An 18402-nucleotide genomic window follows, 5' to 3' on the forward strand; every position below is an offset into this window, starting at 1 on the left:
TATGTATTTGGTTCATACTTTCTTGGTCTTAGAATTTTACTTTCTTTCTTTTTTTTTTTTTTTCTTTTTGAGATGGAGTCTCGGTCAGGCTAGAGTGCAGTGGTGCAATCTTGGCTCACTGAAACTTCCACCTCCTGGGTTCAAGCAATTCTCTGCCTCAGCCTCCCGAGTAGCTAGAATTACAGGGGCCCACCACCACGCCTGGCTAATTTTTGTATTTTTAGTAGAGACAGGGTTTCACCATCTTGCCAGGCTGGTCTTGAACTCCTGACCTCATGATCCTGCCTCAGCTTCCCAAAGTGCTGAGATTATAGGCGTGAGCCACCACACCCGGCTGGTCTTAGAATTTTAAAAACAGTACTCTGTTGTCTTCTGGCATTAAATGTTTTGAAGAAGTGTGAACCTAATCAGCCTTTTCTTTTTAGGAACTTTTTTTTTTTCATCTGGATGACTAAAGAATTATTTTCCGTAAAAATACAGGGAAATAGAGGTTTTGTCTTTTTCAGTTAGGTCCTCATCTGCAGTTGATTTTTGTGTATAGTGTGAGGGAGGGGATCCATTTAAAATTTTTTCCATATGGATAATCACTTGTCCCAAGAACATAGATTGATGAGGGTATCTTTTTTCTCTGATCTGCAGTGCCGGCTCTGTCTTATATCAGGTCCACTGCGTGTGGACCCTCTGCTCTGTCCCCGGATATGTTTTTCTGCTCCTCTGTTAATGCAGCATTCTTACTTACTCTGTTACTATAAATCTTGAAAGACAGTGGAGTAAGTCCTCTGTTCTTCATCAGCAGTGTTGCCTTTTTTTTCATTGTGACTTCCTTTTTTTTGGCTCTTAGTGTTGTGTAAGTCTTAGAATAGATTTAACCAATTCCCCAGAACTCTGTTGTTATTTAGTTAGGGATTGTGTTGTATCTAAGGTTCATTTTGGGAGAAAATTGATCTTTAGAATAGTGGATTCTCTTTTTCTCGAATGTGGTGTTTTCTATTTGTTTTATCACTAATGATACTTATAAGTAAAGCTTATCTGGTTTTTTGGTACTTGCTTTATGGTCTAGTATGTAGTAAATTTTCAGTCTTCACCTTGTTCCCACTCTATACCTTCCTCACTTGGGACAGGATGGCTAGTGTTGGCTGGAGTTTATATCTCCCTTCCCCCAGGTCAGTTAGGTTCCAATAAAACCTCAGCGGGTGAGGCTTTGGTTAAATAATTTCTCCTGAGGTCAGTCCTTGTTAAAAAGAATCTGGTACTCTGGTATATTTCAGAATGGAAGCACACAGAGATTTTTCTCCAGTATTTACTGTGAACCTGATTGAGCTTCTGGAGGTGAAACTTATAATATTGTTGGAAACTGTCTATAAACTAGGTTCCTGTGAAATTTTTAACTCTCAGGCTTGTCCATACTGAGCTTTAATTAATTCATCAATTACAGTTGAGGTTCTTCTGTGTGACACTGGTTCCCACAGCACTTTTTCCCACGGTGGGTCTCTGTTCCAGTCAGCAGTCACACCCTGCATTTGCCTGTCTCCCCAGTCTTGGGGGCAGTGGTTTGCCGCTTGTCCTCCCTTCGCTTATGGATCCAAGAAGAGTTATTCTGTTCAGGTTTTTACTTGTTTGGATGTAGTGGTGACTTTCAGTCTCCTCCCATGTGGACCTGGAAAACTTGCAGTTTTCATAACCATGTATTTGAAAAGAATATATATTCCCCTGATGTGTGCAGTATTCTGTATAAGATTAAGCTCGTCAGTTGTGGTGTCATATCTTCTGTAGCCTTCAGATATATATATGTTTTTGATAATGATGTTGGACATGGAATTCAAGATTTGTTTTTTCTTGCAATTCAGATGCTTAACCTGGATCTGCCCAAGTTATTGAGTGATTTGTATTCTGTTTTCCTAGGCATGGTTCACTTTTTCTCAGATTTTATTTTAGGTAAATTTTCTTGTTTTGTGTTTCTACATTGGTTGGTATATTAACTGACCAGGGCTGTCATAACAAATTAACCACAAAATGGGTGGCCTCAAACAGAAATGTATTCTGCCACAGTTCTGGAGGCTAGAAGTTTGAAATTAAGTTTGTGGTGGGGTTGGTTCATCCTGTAGTTGCTGAGGGAGAAACTGTTCTATTCCTCTCTTAGCCTCTGCTGGTTGCTGGCAATCCTTGGTGTTCCTTGGTGTGTGGACAGATCACTTCAATCTCTGCTTTTGTCTCATAGCCTTGTAAGAACACCAGCTGTTGGATTTAGGGTCCCTCCCCAGTCCAGTATGACCTCCTCTTAATTTAACTTTGATTATGTTTGTAAAGACTCTTATTTCCAGATAAGGTCATCTTCTGAGGTTCTGGGTGGACATGAATATTTGGGGAACACTATTCAACCGAGTAAAGCTGGTTTCTGTTCTTCAGGTATATCAATTATCCTTATCTTAGATTTGGATTGCTTATCTTGTATTATCAATTTCCTCTGACTGCTCTGTTGACTGTAATTATCTAAATGAAACTGTTTATGTCAGTAATTCAGTTTTCAACAGTGCTTATTTTTTGTTTCAAATTAAATAGACACATAAAATATATAAATACACATGTATGTATGAACAGACACTTTTATCATAATTTAGGTTGTTTTTGTGGTATAACAGTTTAGAGTTTCAGATTTTTTTCTCCTTATACTTGACGATCAATTGGTAGTTAAAAACAATAATTCAAAAGAAAAAAAGAACAGGCTGTTCCTTCCCAGTCACCATCTCTTTCTTCCACCTACTGTTACTGTGTAACAATTTGCCTAAAACCCAGTGGTGTAAAATAAGTGACATTTAACTGTGCTTACCATTTTGAAAGTAAGGGATTTAAGAGGGCTCAGATAGGCAGCTTTGCTTAGGTCTTGCTTGGTTGTTGTCATGCTGACCTGGGCCACTGTCATCTGAAGGTTCAGCTGGGCTGGATGTCCAAGATGACTTACTCAGATGCTGCTAGTTGTCAGTGGGAGCAGAGCAGCCTGAGACTGGCTGGAACACCTGCTTGTGCTCACGTTAGCATGGTGGTCTTAGGGAATTTAGCTGCTGGCTTCTAAATTAAGTGACCAAAGAAAAGCTGCATAATGTTTTCTGACCTAGCCTTGGTAGTCACACATCACTGTTTCACTATTTCACTACATTCTTTTGGCTGCAGGTAAGTCCTAAGGCCAGCCCACATTCAAGGGCAGGGAATTAGTACCTCTTGATGTGACAGTAGTAAAGTCACATTGTAGAAGAGCTTGTAGGATGCGATATTCAGTTGCAGCCATCTTTGGAAAATGCAGTCGGCTGCAGTCATTAATGCAGGTTTTTAATATATAAAGCAATGATACTATATTGATGCTCTCAACATATCCTCTCTCCTTTTTTTTAAATTTTACTTTAAGTTCTGGGATACTTGTGTAGAATGTGCAGGTTTGTTACATAGGTGTGTGTGTGTCATGGTGGTTTGCTGCACCTATCAACTCATCATCTGGGTTTTAAGCCCCACATACATTAGCTATTTGTCCTGATGCTTTCCCTTACCTCTTCACCCCCACCCTGCCCCCCGCCACAGGCCCTACTATATATTGCTCCCCTCTCTGTGTCCACGTTTACTAACTGTTCGGCTCCCACTTATAAGGGAGAACATGCGATTTTCGGTTTTCTCTTCCTGTGTTAGTTTGCCAAGGATGATGGCTTCCAGCTCCATCCATGTCCCTGCAAAGGACATGATCTTATTCCTTTTTATGACTGCATAGTATTCCATGGTGTATATGTACCACATTTCTTTATCCAGTCTATCGTTGATGGGCATTTGGGTTGGTTCCATGTTTTTGCTATTGTAAATTGTGCTGTAGTAAACATACATGTGCACGTATATTTATAGTAGAATGATTTATATTCCTTTGGGTATATACCCAGTAATGGGATTGCTAGGTCAAATGGTGTTTCTGGTACTAGGTCCTTGAGGAATCACCACACTGTCTTCCACAGTGGTTGAACTCATTTATATTCCTACCAACAGTGTAAAAGTGTTCCTATTTCTCCACAGCCTTACCAGCCTCTGTTGTTTCTTGACTTTTTAATAATAGGTGTTCTGACTGGAGTGAGATGGTATCTCATTGTGGTTTTGATTTGCATTTCTCTAATGATCAGTGATGATGAGCTTTTTTTCGTGTTTGTTGGCCACATAAATGTCTTCTTTTGAGAAGTGTCTGTTCATATCCTTTGCTCACTTTTTGATGGGTTTTTGTTTTCTTGTATATTTGTTTAAGTTCCTTGTAGATTCTGGGTATTAGACCTTTGTCAGATGAGTAGATTGCAAAAATTTTTTCCACATACGCAAACCGGTAAACATAATCCGTCACATAAACAGAACCAATGACAAAAACCACATCATTTATCTCAGTAGATGCAGAACAGGCCTTTGATAAAATTCAACATCTCTTTACGTTAAAAGCTCTCAATAAACTAGATTTTGATGGAACATCTCAAAATGATAAGAGCTGTTGATGACAAACTCATAGTCAATATCATACTGAATGGGCAAAAGCCGGAAGCATTCCTTTTAAAAACCAGCACAAGGCAAGGATGCCCTCTCTAACCTCTCCTAGTAAACCTAGTATTGAAAGTTCTAGCCAGGGCAATCAGGCAAGAGAAAGAAATAAAATGTATTCAAATAGGAAGAGAGGAAGTCAAATTGTCTCTTTTTGCAGACATGATTCTATATTTAGAAAGCCCTATAGTCTCAGCCCAAAAACTCCTCAAGCTGATAAATGATTTCAGCAAAGTCTCAGGATACAAAATCAATGTACAAAAATCACAAGCATTCTTATGCACCAACAATAGACAAGCAGAGAGCCAAATTATGAATAAACTCCCATTCACAATTGCTACAAAGAGAATAAAATACCTAGGAATACAACTTGCAAGGGACATGAAGGACCTCTTCCAAAGAGAACTACAAATCACTGCTCAAGGAAATAAGAGAGGACACAAACAAATGGAAAAACATTCCATCCTCCTGGATAGGAAAAGTCAATATTGTGAAAATGGACATACTGCCCAAAGTAATCTATAGATTCAGTGCTATTCCCATTAAACTACCACTGACATTCTGACAGAATTAGAGAAAACTACTTTAAATTTCATATGGAACCAAAAAAGAGTCTTCTCTTCTATTTTTTTTTTTCATTCCAGTTAGCATTCTGTACTACCATGAATTTTTTTAAGAGCACTGGTACATTAGACTTTAGTATTTTATCTCTTCCCTTTCTTGGTTATGACTCTTGCCAAGGTGGCAAGTAATAGTTCATAAATGTACTCTTTCCTTTTCCTCCTTGTTTACTGAATAAACACTGTTGGTATAGGAAGGTGAGTTGAAATGAAGGTGTTCTATTAAGATTAATTCTATTATAAATTGGACTCCCAAATAGTTGTAGCAAGGTGATTTGTGAGAGCTGATGACCCAGGAAAATGGAGGTACCTTTGTAACATTTCACTTACTTTTGTACTTTCTTTTTCTTCCCTCACTGGAAATAATTTGGTCATATGACTTTTTTGAAATTTGGCATACAGCTTTAAAAAAGTGGTAACGAGAGGACAAAGTGAATATCTAGCCAACCATGACTGCTAATCAAATTAGTTAAGCCTTTTTGAAGTTTTTCAGTGATTTCTGATACCTTTGCTCATAGATACGTTATTAAAAACAAACACTTACTATGTTTAAACTGTAGGTGTTTTCCGAGGTAAGAGGTGAATCTTAAAGAGAAATATTGGATAAGAACGTTACTGAGAGATTGCTATGCATAGTGAATGTATTCAATCCTGTGATTAAAAGTTTTTATATTTCTTGAGGCCAGGAGTTTGAGATCAGCTGGGGCAACATTTTGAGAATTCTATCTCTAGAAATAATAAAATAAGTTGGATGTGGTGGCATGTGCCTGTAGTCCCAGCTATTCGGGAGGCTGAGGCATGATCTCTTGAGTCCGGGAATTTGAAGCTGCAGTGAGCTATGATTGCACCATTGCACTCCAGCCTGGGTGGCAGAGTGCGACCCTGTTTCTGGGGGAAAAAAAGTATTACTACATAGTTATCTTTCTAACTTTACACATGGAATCTGTTTGGACTGTTTACTTTTAGGCTTGTCAGGAGCAGGAAAGACTACGGTGAGCATGGCTTTGGAAGAGTACCTGGTTTGCCATGGTATTCCATGCTATACTCTGGATGGTGACAATATTCGTCAAGGTCTCAATAAAAATCTTGGCTTTAGTCCTGAAGACAGAGAAGAGAATGTTCGACGCATTGCAGAAGTTGCTAAACTGTTTGCAGATGCTGGCTTAGTGTGCATCACGAGTTTTATATCACCTTATACTCAGGTACGTGATTTTTGTGCCATTGCCTTTCTGATTACATTTATTGAGAATATGATATCAGGCAAAGCACATACTTGAAACATTGATATGTGCTTTGAGGCTAACTCTACTCCTATCCAGCTACTATCTCTTTGTTCCTAAAACATAAGATTAAAATAACCTAAAACATTTCTGTGCTTTGACTTTCTAAGTAAATCCAGTTTTGATAAAACCTGCTTTTAAGAAAACCCTAAAGTGTAACACAGTCGTTGACCTCAAGCCAATGGCCAAATTATTTCAAGCTTGACTTTTCAATTTAATAAACCTATAGTGAATACGTGACAGATGTCAGACTCTGAAGCAAATCTGAGTTTCTTAACATGTGTCCTACCATGGCTTCTTTGCTCAGAATTTGTTGTTCTTAGCATGCATTATAGGTCCTTATTTTAGAGACGGCAGCAACAACAAACCTTGTTTGTGTATTTCTCTGCAACAATTGTGTCATTTCTTATCTCAGGATTTTGTTTCCTCCCTGCCTGGAAGGTACTCTTCTCCTCCCTCCTATTTTTCTTTGTGCAATGTCAGCTGACTTCCAGTCATACATTGAGACTTAGGTTAGGTACCTTAACACATTATTTTCTTTTCTTCAATTTTTAAGTTCAGGACTACATGTGCAGGATGTGTGGGTTTGTTAAATCGGTAAACGTGTACCATGGTGGTTTGCTACACAGATCATCCTATCACCTAGGTATTAAGCCCAGCATCCATTAGTTGTTCTTCCTGATGGTCTCCCTCCCTACCCGCAACAGGCATCAGTGTGTGTTGTTTCCTGTCCATGCGTCCATGTGTTCTCATTATTCAGCTCCCACTGATAAGTGAGAACGTATGGTGTTTGGTTTTCTGTTCCTGTGTTAGTTTGCTGAGGATAATGGCTTCCGACTCCATCCATGTCCCTGCAAAGGACATGATCCCATTCCTTTTTATAGCTGCATAGTATTCTGTGATATATATGTACCACATTTTCTTTATTCAGTCTATCATTGATGGGCATTTAGGTTGATTCCATGTCTTTGCTATCATGAATAGTGCTGCAATGAACATACTCATGCATGTATCTTTATAATATAATGATTTATATTCCTTTGGGTGTATATCCAGTAATGGGATTTCTGTATTATTAAATGTTATTACTGCCTCTAGGTCTTTGAGGAATTGCCACACTGTCTTCCACAATCGTTGAACTAATTTACACTCTACTTGCAATGTAAAAGTATTCCTTTTTCTCCACAGCCTTGCCAGCATCCGTTGTTTCTTGACTTTCTAGTAATAGCCATTCTGACTAGTGTGAGATGGTATCTCATTGTAGTTTTGATTTGCATTTCTTAATGTTCAGTAATGTTGAGCTATTTTTCATGTTTGTTCGCTGCATAAGAAGTGTCTGTTCATGTCCTTTGCCTACTTTTTAATGTTTTTTTCCTTATAAATTTGCTTAAGTTCCGTGTTGATCCCATTCTGCAGGCTGCCTGTTAACTGTGATGTTAGATTCTTTTTCTGTGCAGAAGCTCTTTAGTTTAATTAGATCCCATTTGTCAATTTCTGCTTTTGTTGCAGTTACTTTTGATGTTTTGTCATGAAATCTTGTGCCTGTGCCTATGTCCTAAATGGTATTGCCTAGATTTTCTTCTGGGTTTTTATAGTTTTGCATTTCACATTTAAGTCTTTAAGCCAACTCAAGTTAATTTTTGCATGTAGTATAAGGAAGGGGTCCAGTTTCAATTTTCTGCATATGGCAAGCCAGTTCTCCTAGCACCATTTATTAAATAGGGAATCTTTTCTCACTGCTTGTGTTTGTCAGGTTTGTCAAAGATCAGATGGTTAGGTGTGCATATGTTATTTTAAAAAATCCAGTTCATTGACTGGTGATACTGATAGTAGCTGTAGTGATGATAATATTAATAATTAATGTTTATTGAACACTGAACTATGTTCTGGTAACTGCTAGAGTGCTTTTATGTGAATTAACTCAAGTAATTCTTGTCTCCTAGTGGGGTCACAAGGAAACAAAAGTGTGCATTGCCCATAGTCACACACTCTACTTGTAGAAGAGCAAGCATTTGCACCCAGACAGTGCATCTCCTGGACTTAGATGCTATGCTGCCTCCAAACCCCACTGGCTCCATGACTGCTGGGACCGTGTCTCATTTGCCTTTGTAATCTTGATGCCAGGCCTGGCTCTTGGACCATATTCTATAATTAGTGTTTGTTGAACAATAGCATACTCCCTTGGGAAGCCCTGATATCAATGAATAAGTGAGTTAGTGTAGTGGTGAGAGACAGGGTCTTTGAAGTTGGAAACAAAGAGGCTGAAATGTCAGCTCTACCAGTTACTGCTGCTTCAGCCTTGGCCAGCACACTTAACCTCTCTCAGTTCAGGTAATGCCTATATCATAGGGTTGCTTTGAAGATTAGGTAAGTCATGCATTTAAATCCCCAGCACAGTGCTTGGGATGTAATAACTATTCAGTAAATGTAGTAAATCATAATAGCACAATTCTAGTACTATATCATAAATTTTGATGGTTACTTAGACTTTTTTTGTAAACAAGATTTGACCTTTGAGAAGTATAGGTGTTAGATTGAGTATTACTTACACAGGTTCACTTAATTGAACCATGGCAGGAGTCCTAAAACATTCTGTAAAAACCATTTCTCGAAACCCTCAGATCATTGCCAATATATCAGTTTAAATTGTGTAAATAATGAAGTACAGGAGCATAACAAGAGTTATTTAGGGTTCCTGAATCCTTGGGTATACACAGTTTTCACAAAAATATGGTAATGGTATTCTTATACCTTCTGGTGGGAATCTTTGCAGTTCTCAGAAAAGGGGAAGGTCTGTAATACCTGTTGTGGAGAGCTGTCAGCCGACAGCTGGGTATCTAAGAGTATGTGCTGATCTGTTTTGTTGCCCCCTTGTTTGCATAGTGTGGAGCAAAATCTTTGTTGACCTCATCTATAAAAGCACTGATAATGAGGTATGGACTATGTTTAGGGCATGTGAAAAAACATGAAAATATTTGGATTGAAACATGTAAAACAGGATATGTGTGTTTTTCTGTCCAATCAGGATTATATTTGTTCATTCATTCAAGAGATGTTTATTGGGTACTTCCATGTCAACCACTGAACTGGGCATATTGGTTCTGAAAATAAATCTGATAGTTTCCATTTTTAAGGAGTTGGTAGTCTGGTGGGAATGCAGAAATGTGAAAAGTTACAATTTCTAGAGGCAAGTGATGAAGTAAATGCATATGAAAGGTGTTACGGAAGATGCACAGAGGAGCTGCTGCTTGAAATGAGTCATGAAGGATGAATCAGAGTATACTAGTTAGACCAGAGGGAGAAAGCCTGTTTCTGACAGAGGAGACAGTACAGTATTCTCAATGGGATGTGAGACAGTTTGGTTTTTTGGAGAACTGTAGGTAGGTTGGTGTCACTGCTGTGAAGAATGAGTCTGAGGGGGCATGTAGTTGGGACCCAATTTGAAGAGGTTAGGTGGTGACTTCTTGACTGCTTAGAAAGGATTTTGCCCCAAAAGGAGTTAACAATTTGAGATTATAACAGAGAATGATGTCACTGGGTTTGCATTTGATTGAATTACTTGAGTTAATTCACATAAAAGCACTCTAGGGGGCAACACCAAGATGGCTAAGAGAAGGCAACATCAGAATGCAGCTCCCAGTGAATGAGATGCAGAGGGCTAGAGGACCTCACAATTCCACGTGAGGTGCCAGGTTCATTTTGGGGGAACTGGAAGGACTCTGAATTTAGCCCAGGGAGGGAGCCAAAGCAGGGTGAGAGCCACCTAGAGAGAACGAACCAAGACAGGGCAGGGCACGTCCCCACCTGGAACATGCAGCCAGCTCAGAGGGTCAGGGGACTTCACCCCCTCAGTGCTCCGATTTGGATCCTGTGCTTACCTCATCCCTCCTACAACCCACGGTCCACGAGAGCCTTGCCAGACTGAGGGGCGCCATGGGTTGTCGATGCAAATCTGAGCGATGGCTCCTGCCTGGTGCCAGACCTGGACTAGCGCCAGTGGGATGGAACAACCCGTCCCACAGAAACAGGCAGAGTTGAAAGCAGGGAAACAGGCCATAAGGCCTGGCAGGCCCCATCCCCCACAAAACTCAAACTGGAAGCCTGCGTGCTAGAGAACTTGGCAGCACATACACCAGTTTGACCCCAACCAGGAAGATGGAGCTCAGGGAAGGAGAGATGCCATTGGGAAGGCGAGGCTAATTTCATCTGCAAACAAACGGCAGGGGAAGACCACCCACCCAGCAACCTGAATGAATCTGAGGCAGCCCAGTAGCGCCTTTGCAGGCCAAAAAACATATAACTCCAACTGCAACAGAAAAGACGTCCACTCAGATTTCTCCAGAAATCACCAACTTAAAAGATCAAAGGGAGATAAATCCATGAAGATGGGGAAAAAAGCAGCGTAAAAAGGATGAAACCTTCAGAGACCAGAACACCTCTTTCCCTCCCAGGGATCACAGCTCCTCACCATCAAGGGAACAAAACAAGACAGAAAGTGAGTGTGACGAATTGACAGAAGCAGGCAGAAGGTGGATAATAAACTTCTCTGAGTTAAAAGGCCATGTTCTAACCCTATGCAAAGAAACTAAGAACCTTGAAAAAAGGTTATACGAAATGCTAACTAGAATAACCAGCTTAGAGAAGAACATAAATGACTTGATGGAGCTGAAAAACAGCATGAGAACTTTGTGAGGCATGCACAAGTTTCAACAGCCGAATAGATCAAGCAGAAGAAAGGATATCAGAGATAGAAGATCAAATCAATGAAATAAAATGAGAAGGAAAGATTAGAGAAAAAAATCGCGAAAAGAAGTAAACAAAGCTTCCAAGAACTATGGGATTATGTGAAAAGACCTAATCTGAGTTTGATTGACGTACCAGAATGTGATGGGGAGAATTAATCCAAGTTGGAAAATACTCTTCAGGATATTATCCAAGAGAATTTCCTGAACCTAACAAGGCAGGCCACCATTCAAATCCAGGAAATATAGAGAACACCACAGAGATACTCCTCAAGAAGAGCAACCCCAAGGCACATAATCATCAGATTCACCAGGGTTGAAATGAAGGAAAAAAATCCTAAGGGCAGCCAGAGAGAAAGGTCGAGTCACCCACAAAGGAAAGACTATCAGACTTACAGTGGATCTCTTGACAGAAACTCTATAAGCTAGAAGGGAGTGAGGGCCAATATTCAACATCCTTAAAGAAAAGAACTTTCAACCCAGAATGTCATATCCAGCCAAACTAAGCTTCATAAGTGAAGGAGAAATAAAATCCTTTACAGACAAGCAATTGCTGAGAGATTTCATCGCTACAAGACCTGCCTTGCAAGAACTCCTGAAGGAAGTACTAAACATGGAAAGGAACAACCAGTACCAGCTACTCCAAAAATGTACCAAATGGGAAAGAGCATTGACACAATGAAGAAACTGTGTCAACTAATGGGCAAAACAACCAGCTAGCATCAAAATGGCAGGATCAAATTCACACATAACAATATTAACCTTAAATGTAAATGGGCTAAATGCCCCAATCAAAAGACACGAACTGGCAAATTGGATAAAAAGTTAAAACCTATTGGTGTGCTGTATCCAGTAAATCCATCTCACATGCAAGGACACACATAGGCTCAAAATAAAGAGATGGAGGAAGATTTACCAAACAAATGGAGATTAAAAAAAAAAGGAGTTACAATCCTTGTCTCTGATAAAATGGACTTTAAACCAACAAAGATCAAAAGAGATGAAGAAGGGCATTACATAATGGTAAAAGGATCAATACAACAAGAAGAGCTAATGATCCTAAATATATACACATCCAATACAGGAGCACCCAGATACATAAAGGAAGTTCTTAGTGACCTACAAAGAGACTTAGACTCCCACACAATAATAGTGGGAGACTTTAATACTTCACTGTCCATATTAGATCAATGAGACAGAAAATTAACAAGAATATTCAGGACGTGAACTCAGATCTGGACCAAGTGGACCTAATAGACATCTACAGAAATCTTCACCCCAAATCCACAGAATATACATTCTTCTCAGTACCACATTACACCTACTATAAAATTGACCACATAATTGGAAGTAAATCACTCCTCAGCAAATACAAAAGAAAGAAATCATAACAAACAGTCTCTGAGACCACAGTGCAATCAAATTAGAACTCAGGATTAAGAAACTCACTCAGAACTGCACAACTTCATGGAAACAGAACAACTGGCTCTTGAATGTTGACTGGATAAACAATGAAATGAAGGCAGAAATAAAGATGTTCTTGGAAACCAACCAGAATGAAGACACAATTTACCAGAATCTCTGGGACACCTTTAAAGCAGTGTCAAGAGGGAAATTAATTTATAGCAATAAATGCCCACATGAGAAGCAAGGAAAGGTCTAAAATCGACACCATATCATCAAAATTGAAAGAGCTAGAGGAGCAAGATCAAAAAAACTCAAAAGCTAGCAGAAGACAAGAAATAACTAAGATCAGAGCAGAACTGAAGGAGATAGAGACACAAAAAACCCTTCAAAAAAATCAATAAATCCAGGAGCTGGTTTTTTGAAAAGATCAACAAAACAGACCACTAGCCAGATTAATAAGAAAAGAGAGAATAATCAAATAGATGCAGTAAAAAACGATAAAAGGGAATATCACCAACAATTCCACAGAAATACAAATTACCATCAGAGATTACTACAAACAACTCTATGCACATAAACCAATAAACCTGGAAGAAATGGATAAATTCCTGGACACTTGCACCCTCCCAAGCCTAAACCAGGAAGAAGTTGAAACCTTGAATAGATCAATAACAAGGGCTGAAGTTGAGGCAGCAACTAATAGCCTACCAACCAAAAAAAGTCCAGGTCTAGATGGGTTCACAGCTGAATTCTACCACATGTACAAAGAGGAGTTGGTACCATTCCTTCTGAAACTATTCCAAACAATACAAAAAGAGGGAATCCTTCCCAAATCATTTTATGAGACCAACATCATCTTGATACCAAAACCCGGTAGAGAATCAACAAAAAAAGAAAACTTCTGGCTAATATCCATGATGAACATAGTTGCAAAAATCTTCAATAAAATACTGGCAAACCGATTGCAACAGCACATCAAAAAGCTTATCCATCACGATCAAGTAGGCTTCATCCTGGGGATGCAAGGCTGGTTCAACATATGCAAGTCTATATACGTAATCCACCACATAAACAGAACCATAGACAAAAACACATGATTATCTCAATAGATGCAGAGAAGGCCTTTGACAAAATTCAACAGCCCTTTATGCTAAAAACTCTCAATAAACTAGGTATTGAAGGAACATATCTCAAAATAATAAAAGCTATTTATGACAAACCCACGGCCAATATCATACTGAATGGGCAAAAACTGGAAGCATTCCCTTTGAAATCTGGCACTAGACAAGGATGCTCTCTCACCACTCCTATTCAGTATAGTATTGGAAGTTCTACCCAAAGCAATCAGACAAGAACAATAAATAAAGAGTATTCAATTAGGAAAGGAGGAAGTCAGATTGTCTTTTTTTGCAGATGACATGATTGTGTATTTAGAAGACCTCATCGTCTCAGCCCAAAATCTCCTGAAACTGATAAAACTTCAGCAAAGTCTCAGGATACAAAATCAATGTGCAGAAATCACAAGCATTCCTATATACCAGTAACAGACTTAAAGAGAGCCAAATGAAGAATGAATTGCCATTCACAATTGCTAGCTATAAAGAGAATAAAATACCTAGGAATACAAGTAACAAAGGATGTAAAGGACCTCCTCAAGGAGAACTACAATCCACTACAAAAGGAAATAAGAGAGGACACAAACAGATGGAAAAGCATTCCATGCTCATGGTTAGGAAGAATCAATATCGTGAAAATGGCCATACTGCCCAAAGTAATTTACAGATTCAACGCTATCCCCATCAAGCTACCTGTGACCCTCTTCACAGAACTGGAAATAACCACCTTAAACTTCATATGGAACCAAAAGAGAGTCCGCATAGCCAAGACAATCCTAAGCAAAAAGACAAAGCTGGAGGCATTATGGTACCTGATATCAAACTATACTACAAGCCTATAGTAATCAAAACAGCATGGTACTGATACCAAAACAGATATATAGACCAATGGAACAGAACAGAGGCCTTGGAAGCAACACCACACATCTACAACCATCTGATCTTTGACAAACTGGACAAAAACAAGCAATAGGGAAAGGATTCCCTGTTTAGTCAAATGGTGTTGGGAAAACTGGCTAGCCATGTCCAGAAAGCAGAAACTGGACCCCTCCTGACACCTTACACTAAAATTAACTGCAGATGGATTAAACTTAAACATAAGACCTAACACCACAAAAATCTTAGAAGAAAACCTAGGCCAAACCATTCAGGACATAGGTGTAGGCAAGGACTTTATGACTAAAATACCAAAAGCATTGGCAACAAAACTCAAAATAGACAAATGAGATCTAATTAAACTCCAGAGCTTCTGTACAGCAAAATAAACAATCATTAGAGTGAGCTGGCAACTGATGGAATGGGCAAAAATTTTTGCAATCTACCCATCAGACAAAGTGCTAATATCCAGAATCTGCAAAGAACTAAAAGAGATTTACAAGAAACAAACAAACAAACCCCTTCAAAAGTAGGTGAAGGATATGAACAGACACTTTTCAAAAGAAGACATATATGAGGCCAACAAACATATGAACAAATGCTCATCATCACTGGTCATTAGAGAAATGCAAATCAAAACCACATTGAGATAGTATCTCACGCCAGTTAGAATGGCGATCCTTAAAAATTCTGGAGACAACACATGCTGGAGAGGATGTGGAGAAATAGGAACACTCTTACACTGTTGGTGGGAGTGTAAATTAGCTCAACCATTGTGGAAGACAGTGTGGTGATTCCTCAAGGGCTTAGAAATACGAATTCCATTTGTTCCAGCAATCCCATGACTGGGTATATATCCAAAGGATTATAAATTGTTCTATTATAAAGACACATGCACACATATGTTCGTTATGGCACTGTTTGCAATAGCAAGACCTGGAAGCATCCCAAATGCCCATCGATGATAGACTGGATGAAGATAATGTGGCACATATACACCATGGAGTACTATACAACCATAAAAAACTACAGAACCATAAAAAAAAAAAAGTTGTTTTTTAATAGGACATGGATGTCCCTACAAAGGACAGAAACTCATTCTCAGCAAACTGACACAAGAACAGAAAATCCATCATTCTCAGCAAACTGACACAGGAACAGAAAATCAAACACCGCATGTTCTCACTCATAGGTGGGTGACGAACAATGAGAACACAGGGACACAGGGAGGGGGAGGGGAGCATCACACACTGGGATCTGTTGAGGGGGACGAGGGGAGGGTCAGCGAGGGGTAAGGAGGTTGGGGAGGAATAACATGGGGAGAAATGCCAGATATAGGTGATGGGGATGGAGGCAGCAAACCACATGTATGTGCCTATGCAACAGTCCTGCATGTTCTGCACATGTACCCCAGAACCTAAAGTGCAATAAAAAAAATATATATATATATAATTAAAAAAACACTCTGTTACCAGAACACAGTTCAGTGTTCAATAAATGTTAATTTTTAATATTGTTATCACTACAGCTACTATCAGTATCACCAGTCAATGAACTGGGTTTTTTAAAATAACATATGCATACCTAACCATCTGATCTTTGACAAACCTGACACAAACAAGCAGTGGGAAGGGATTCCCTGTTTAATAAGCCAGTTGTCCTAGCACCATTTATTAAATAGGTGCTAGGTAGCACCAGCTCTTTCATGGAAGAAGGTGTGAATTCAAGCAGCAGTAATGGGACTAGAAAATATGGGGGCATATCTGAGGACTCTTGAGGCTTGAGTATCATCAGTAGGATCTGGTGCCTGCTTGATTGCTGATTTTGCAGCTGAGCAGAATAAAGCATGGTGCTTTCTGAATAAAGGTCACAGGATAGGAGGGGAGGACATGAATATTTCATTTTTGGTGGGTTATGTTTAAAGTGCTAGTGAAGTGTCTAAGTGGAGATTACCACTGGTTCATCTAGGAAGTTGGTTCTAGAGTTTAGGAGAGTTGTGTAGGATTCAGATCTAGATTTAGGAATCATTAACTTCATTAGTTGAAACCTAGATGATTATGTACTCTTCGATTATGTACCGAAGAGTATATAGCAAGATGAGAGCCTTGGATGGAAACTCAGGGACGCTTTCCTTTAAAAGGATAGTTAGAATAGTAAGATCACAGCTTAATTGCTATTCCAGATGCTAAAGTTGTAAAGCTAATGAGATGATTTTACTATACTGGAATAAGATCTATGATGGTATATAGTGAGTATTCTGAGAACTCTGAGGAAGCAAGGGCCTTCACCAGCCTGACATGCAGGGAAGGCTTCCTGGAGGAGGTTACCGTGGAGATGTGCTGTGAAGGAGCACATTGGTTTATCCAGAAGAGAGGGGTGGAGTGTTTCTGGTAGGGGTTGGGTTGTGGCATGGGGAGGCCTAAGGTGGAAACAGCCTAACCAGGCAGGTATTACTAATAGAGCATCAAGTGCCAGACTGAGAATGGTGGGGCCAGGTATAGGGCTGATACCTCACATTAAGAAACTTGGATTTTACCCCAGTGGTGGCAGGGAGTCTCTGAAGAGTTTAGTAATATGGTCAGATTTGCATCCTTTGCCACCCCGGGACAGTGTAGGCTATGGCCTTGAGCAGATTCAAGTTAGAAGCCAGAAGACCTGTTAATATGTTGAGGTTGTTCAGACAAGAGAAGTGGGGTTGAACTAGGGAGTAAGGAAAGATTGCAAACTGGATTGCCGTCTGAAGGACTTAGTGACTGAATCAATGTATGGGAAAGGGAAGGAACCACTCTTAGGATTGTGGGTGTGTAGTGTGGTCTTCCTTGCTTTGGGAAGTATACAACAGAATGCAAACTTGAGAAAAGGGACTAGATTCCGTGCTGGACATGTTTAGTTTTTGGCAACTGTGGTATTTCCAGGTGGACATGGGAAGAATTTGGACATGTGTATTCAATTTCAGGACAGAGGTCAGAGTTCAAGCTGAAGTGTTGATGTATGTGTTGTAGTTTATACTGTGAATGCCCTTGAGAGAAATGCTCAAGAACTATGTAAGATGAGCACTGGGCTGGGCGGGAGTGTGGACAACTCCATTGTTAAGGGATGGGTGAAGTAGGAGGAGCCCAGGTGGAGTCTGCCTTGGAAAGATCAGGGAATAACATTATAGGCATCCATAGGTGTAGCAGTGGGAAATGCAGCAAAGAGGCCTGGTATTTTAAATGCTGAAAAGTACCTATGGTTAAGGGCAAGTTTTTATATGATTTGTTAGTTCATTATGCTAAAATTTTTTTTTAGAGACGAGATCTCATTCTGTCACTCAGACTGGAGTGTAGTGACTATTCACAGGCACAATCGTAGTGTTACAGCCTGGAACCCCTGGGCTCAAGTGTTCTTCCTGCCTCAGCCTTCCCAAGTAGTATAAGTGTATACTACTGCCCTTAGCAGTTCGTTTGTTTTAAATGGATGGAGGGACTTGTACTTGTTTGTTGCTGGGGAGCAGGGAAACCAGCAAAGGGAAAATACTGAAGATTTCAGGTGGAGTAGAGAGAATGGGTTGAACAAGGTCCTGTAGGAGGCCATGAAAGGGGAGGGGATTCTTAATATGTGAAGGTTGGAGTGGCAGGGAGAAAAGGATCATTAATATGTAGATAAATTTGTGTGTCAGAAAAGAGATTTTATATGACAGAGAAGAGATTGAGAGCTTATGCTTGGGGATTTGTTTTCTTTTTGAAACATGAAGTGTGGTCATCTGGTCAGAGTGGAAGTAGGTGAGGATTGTCAGAGGGACCATAAGGAAGGTGGCAAATGCTAAAATGAG

The 18402-nt window shown here is 39.6% G+C and overlaps 1 protein-coding gene across 2 annotated transcripts in view; it reads left to right on the plus strand.

Moving 5' to 3' along the window:
* PAPSS1 (3'-phosphoadenosine 5'-phosphosulfate synthase 1) overlaps positions 1 to 18402 on the plus strand; it is a 109730-nt gene that overhangs the window by 20037 nt on the left and 71291 nt on the right. For both annotated transcript variants that reach the window (XM_064384031.1, XM_064384032.1), the window contains exon 3: positions 6138 to 6373. In XM_064384031.1, the coding sequence (XP_064240101.1) occupies positions 6138 to 6373 (236 nt within the window). The remainder of the gene's footprint in view (positions 1 to 6137; positions 6374 to 18402) is intronic.

The sequence above is a fragment of the Aotus nancymaae genome, unplaced genomic scaffold (assembly GCF_030222135.1).
Source record: "Aotus nancymaae isolate 86718 unplaced genomic scaffold, 86718_ANA_hifiasm-v0.15.2.pri h1tg000033l, whole genome shotgun sequence".
NCBI lineage: Eukaryota > Metazoa > Chordata > Mammalia > Primates > Aotidae > Aotus > Aotus nancymaae.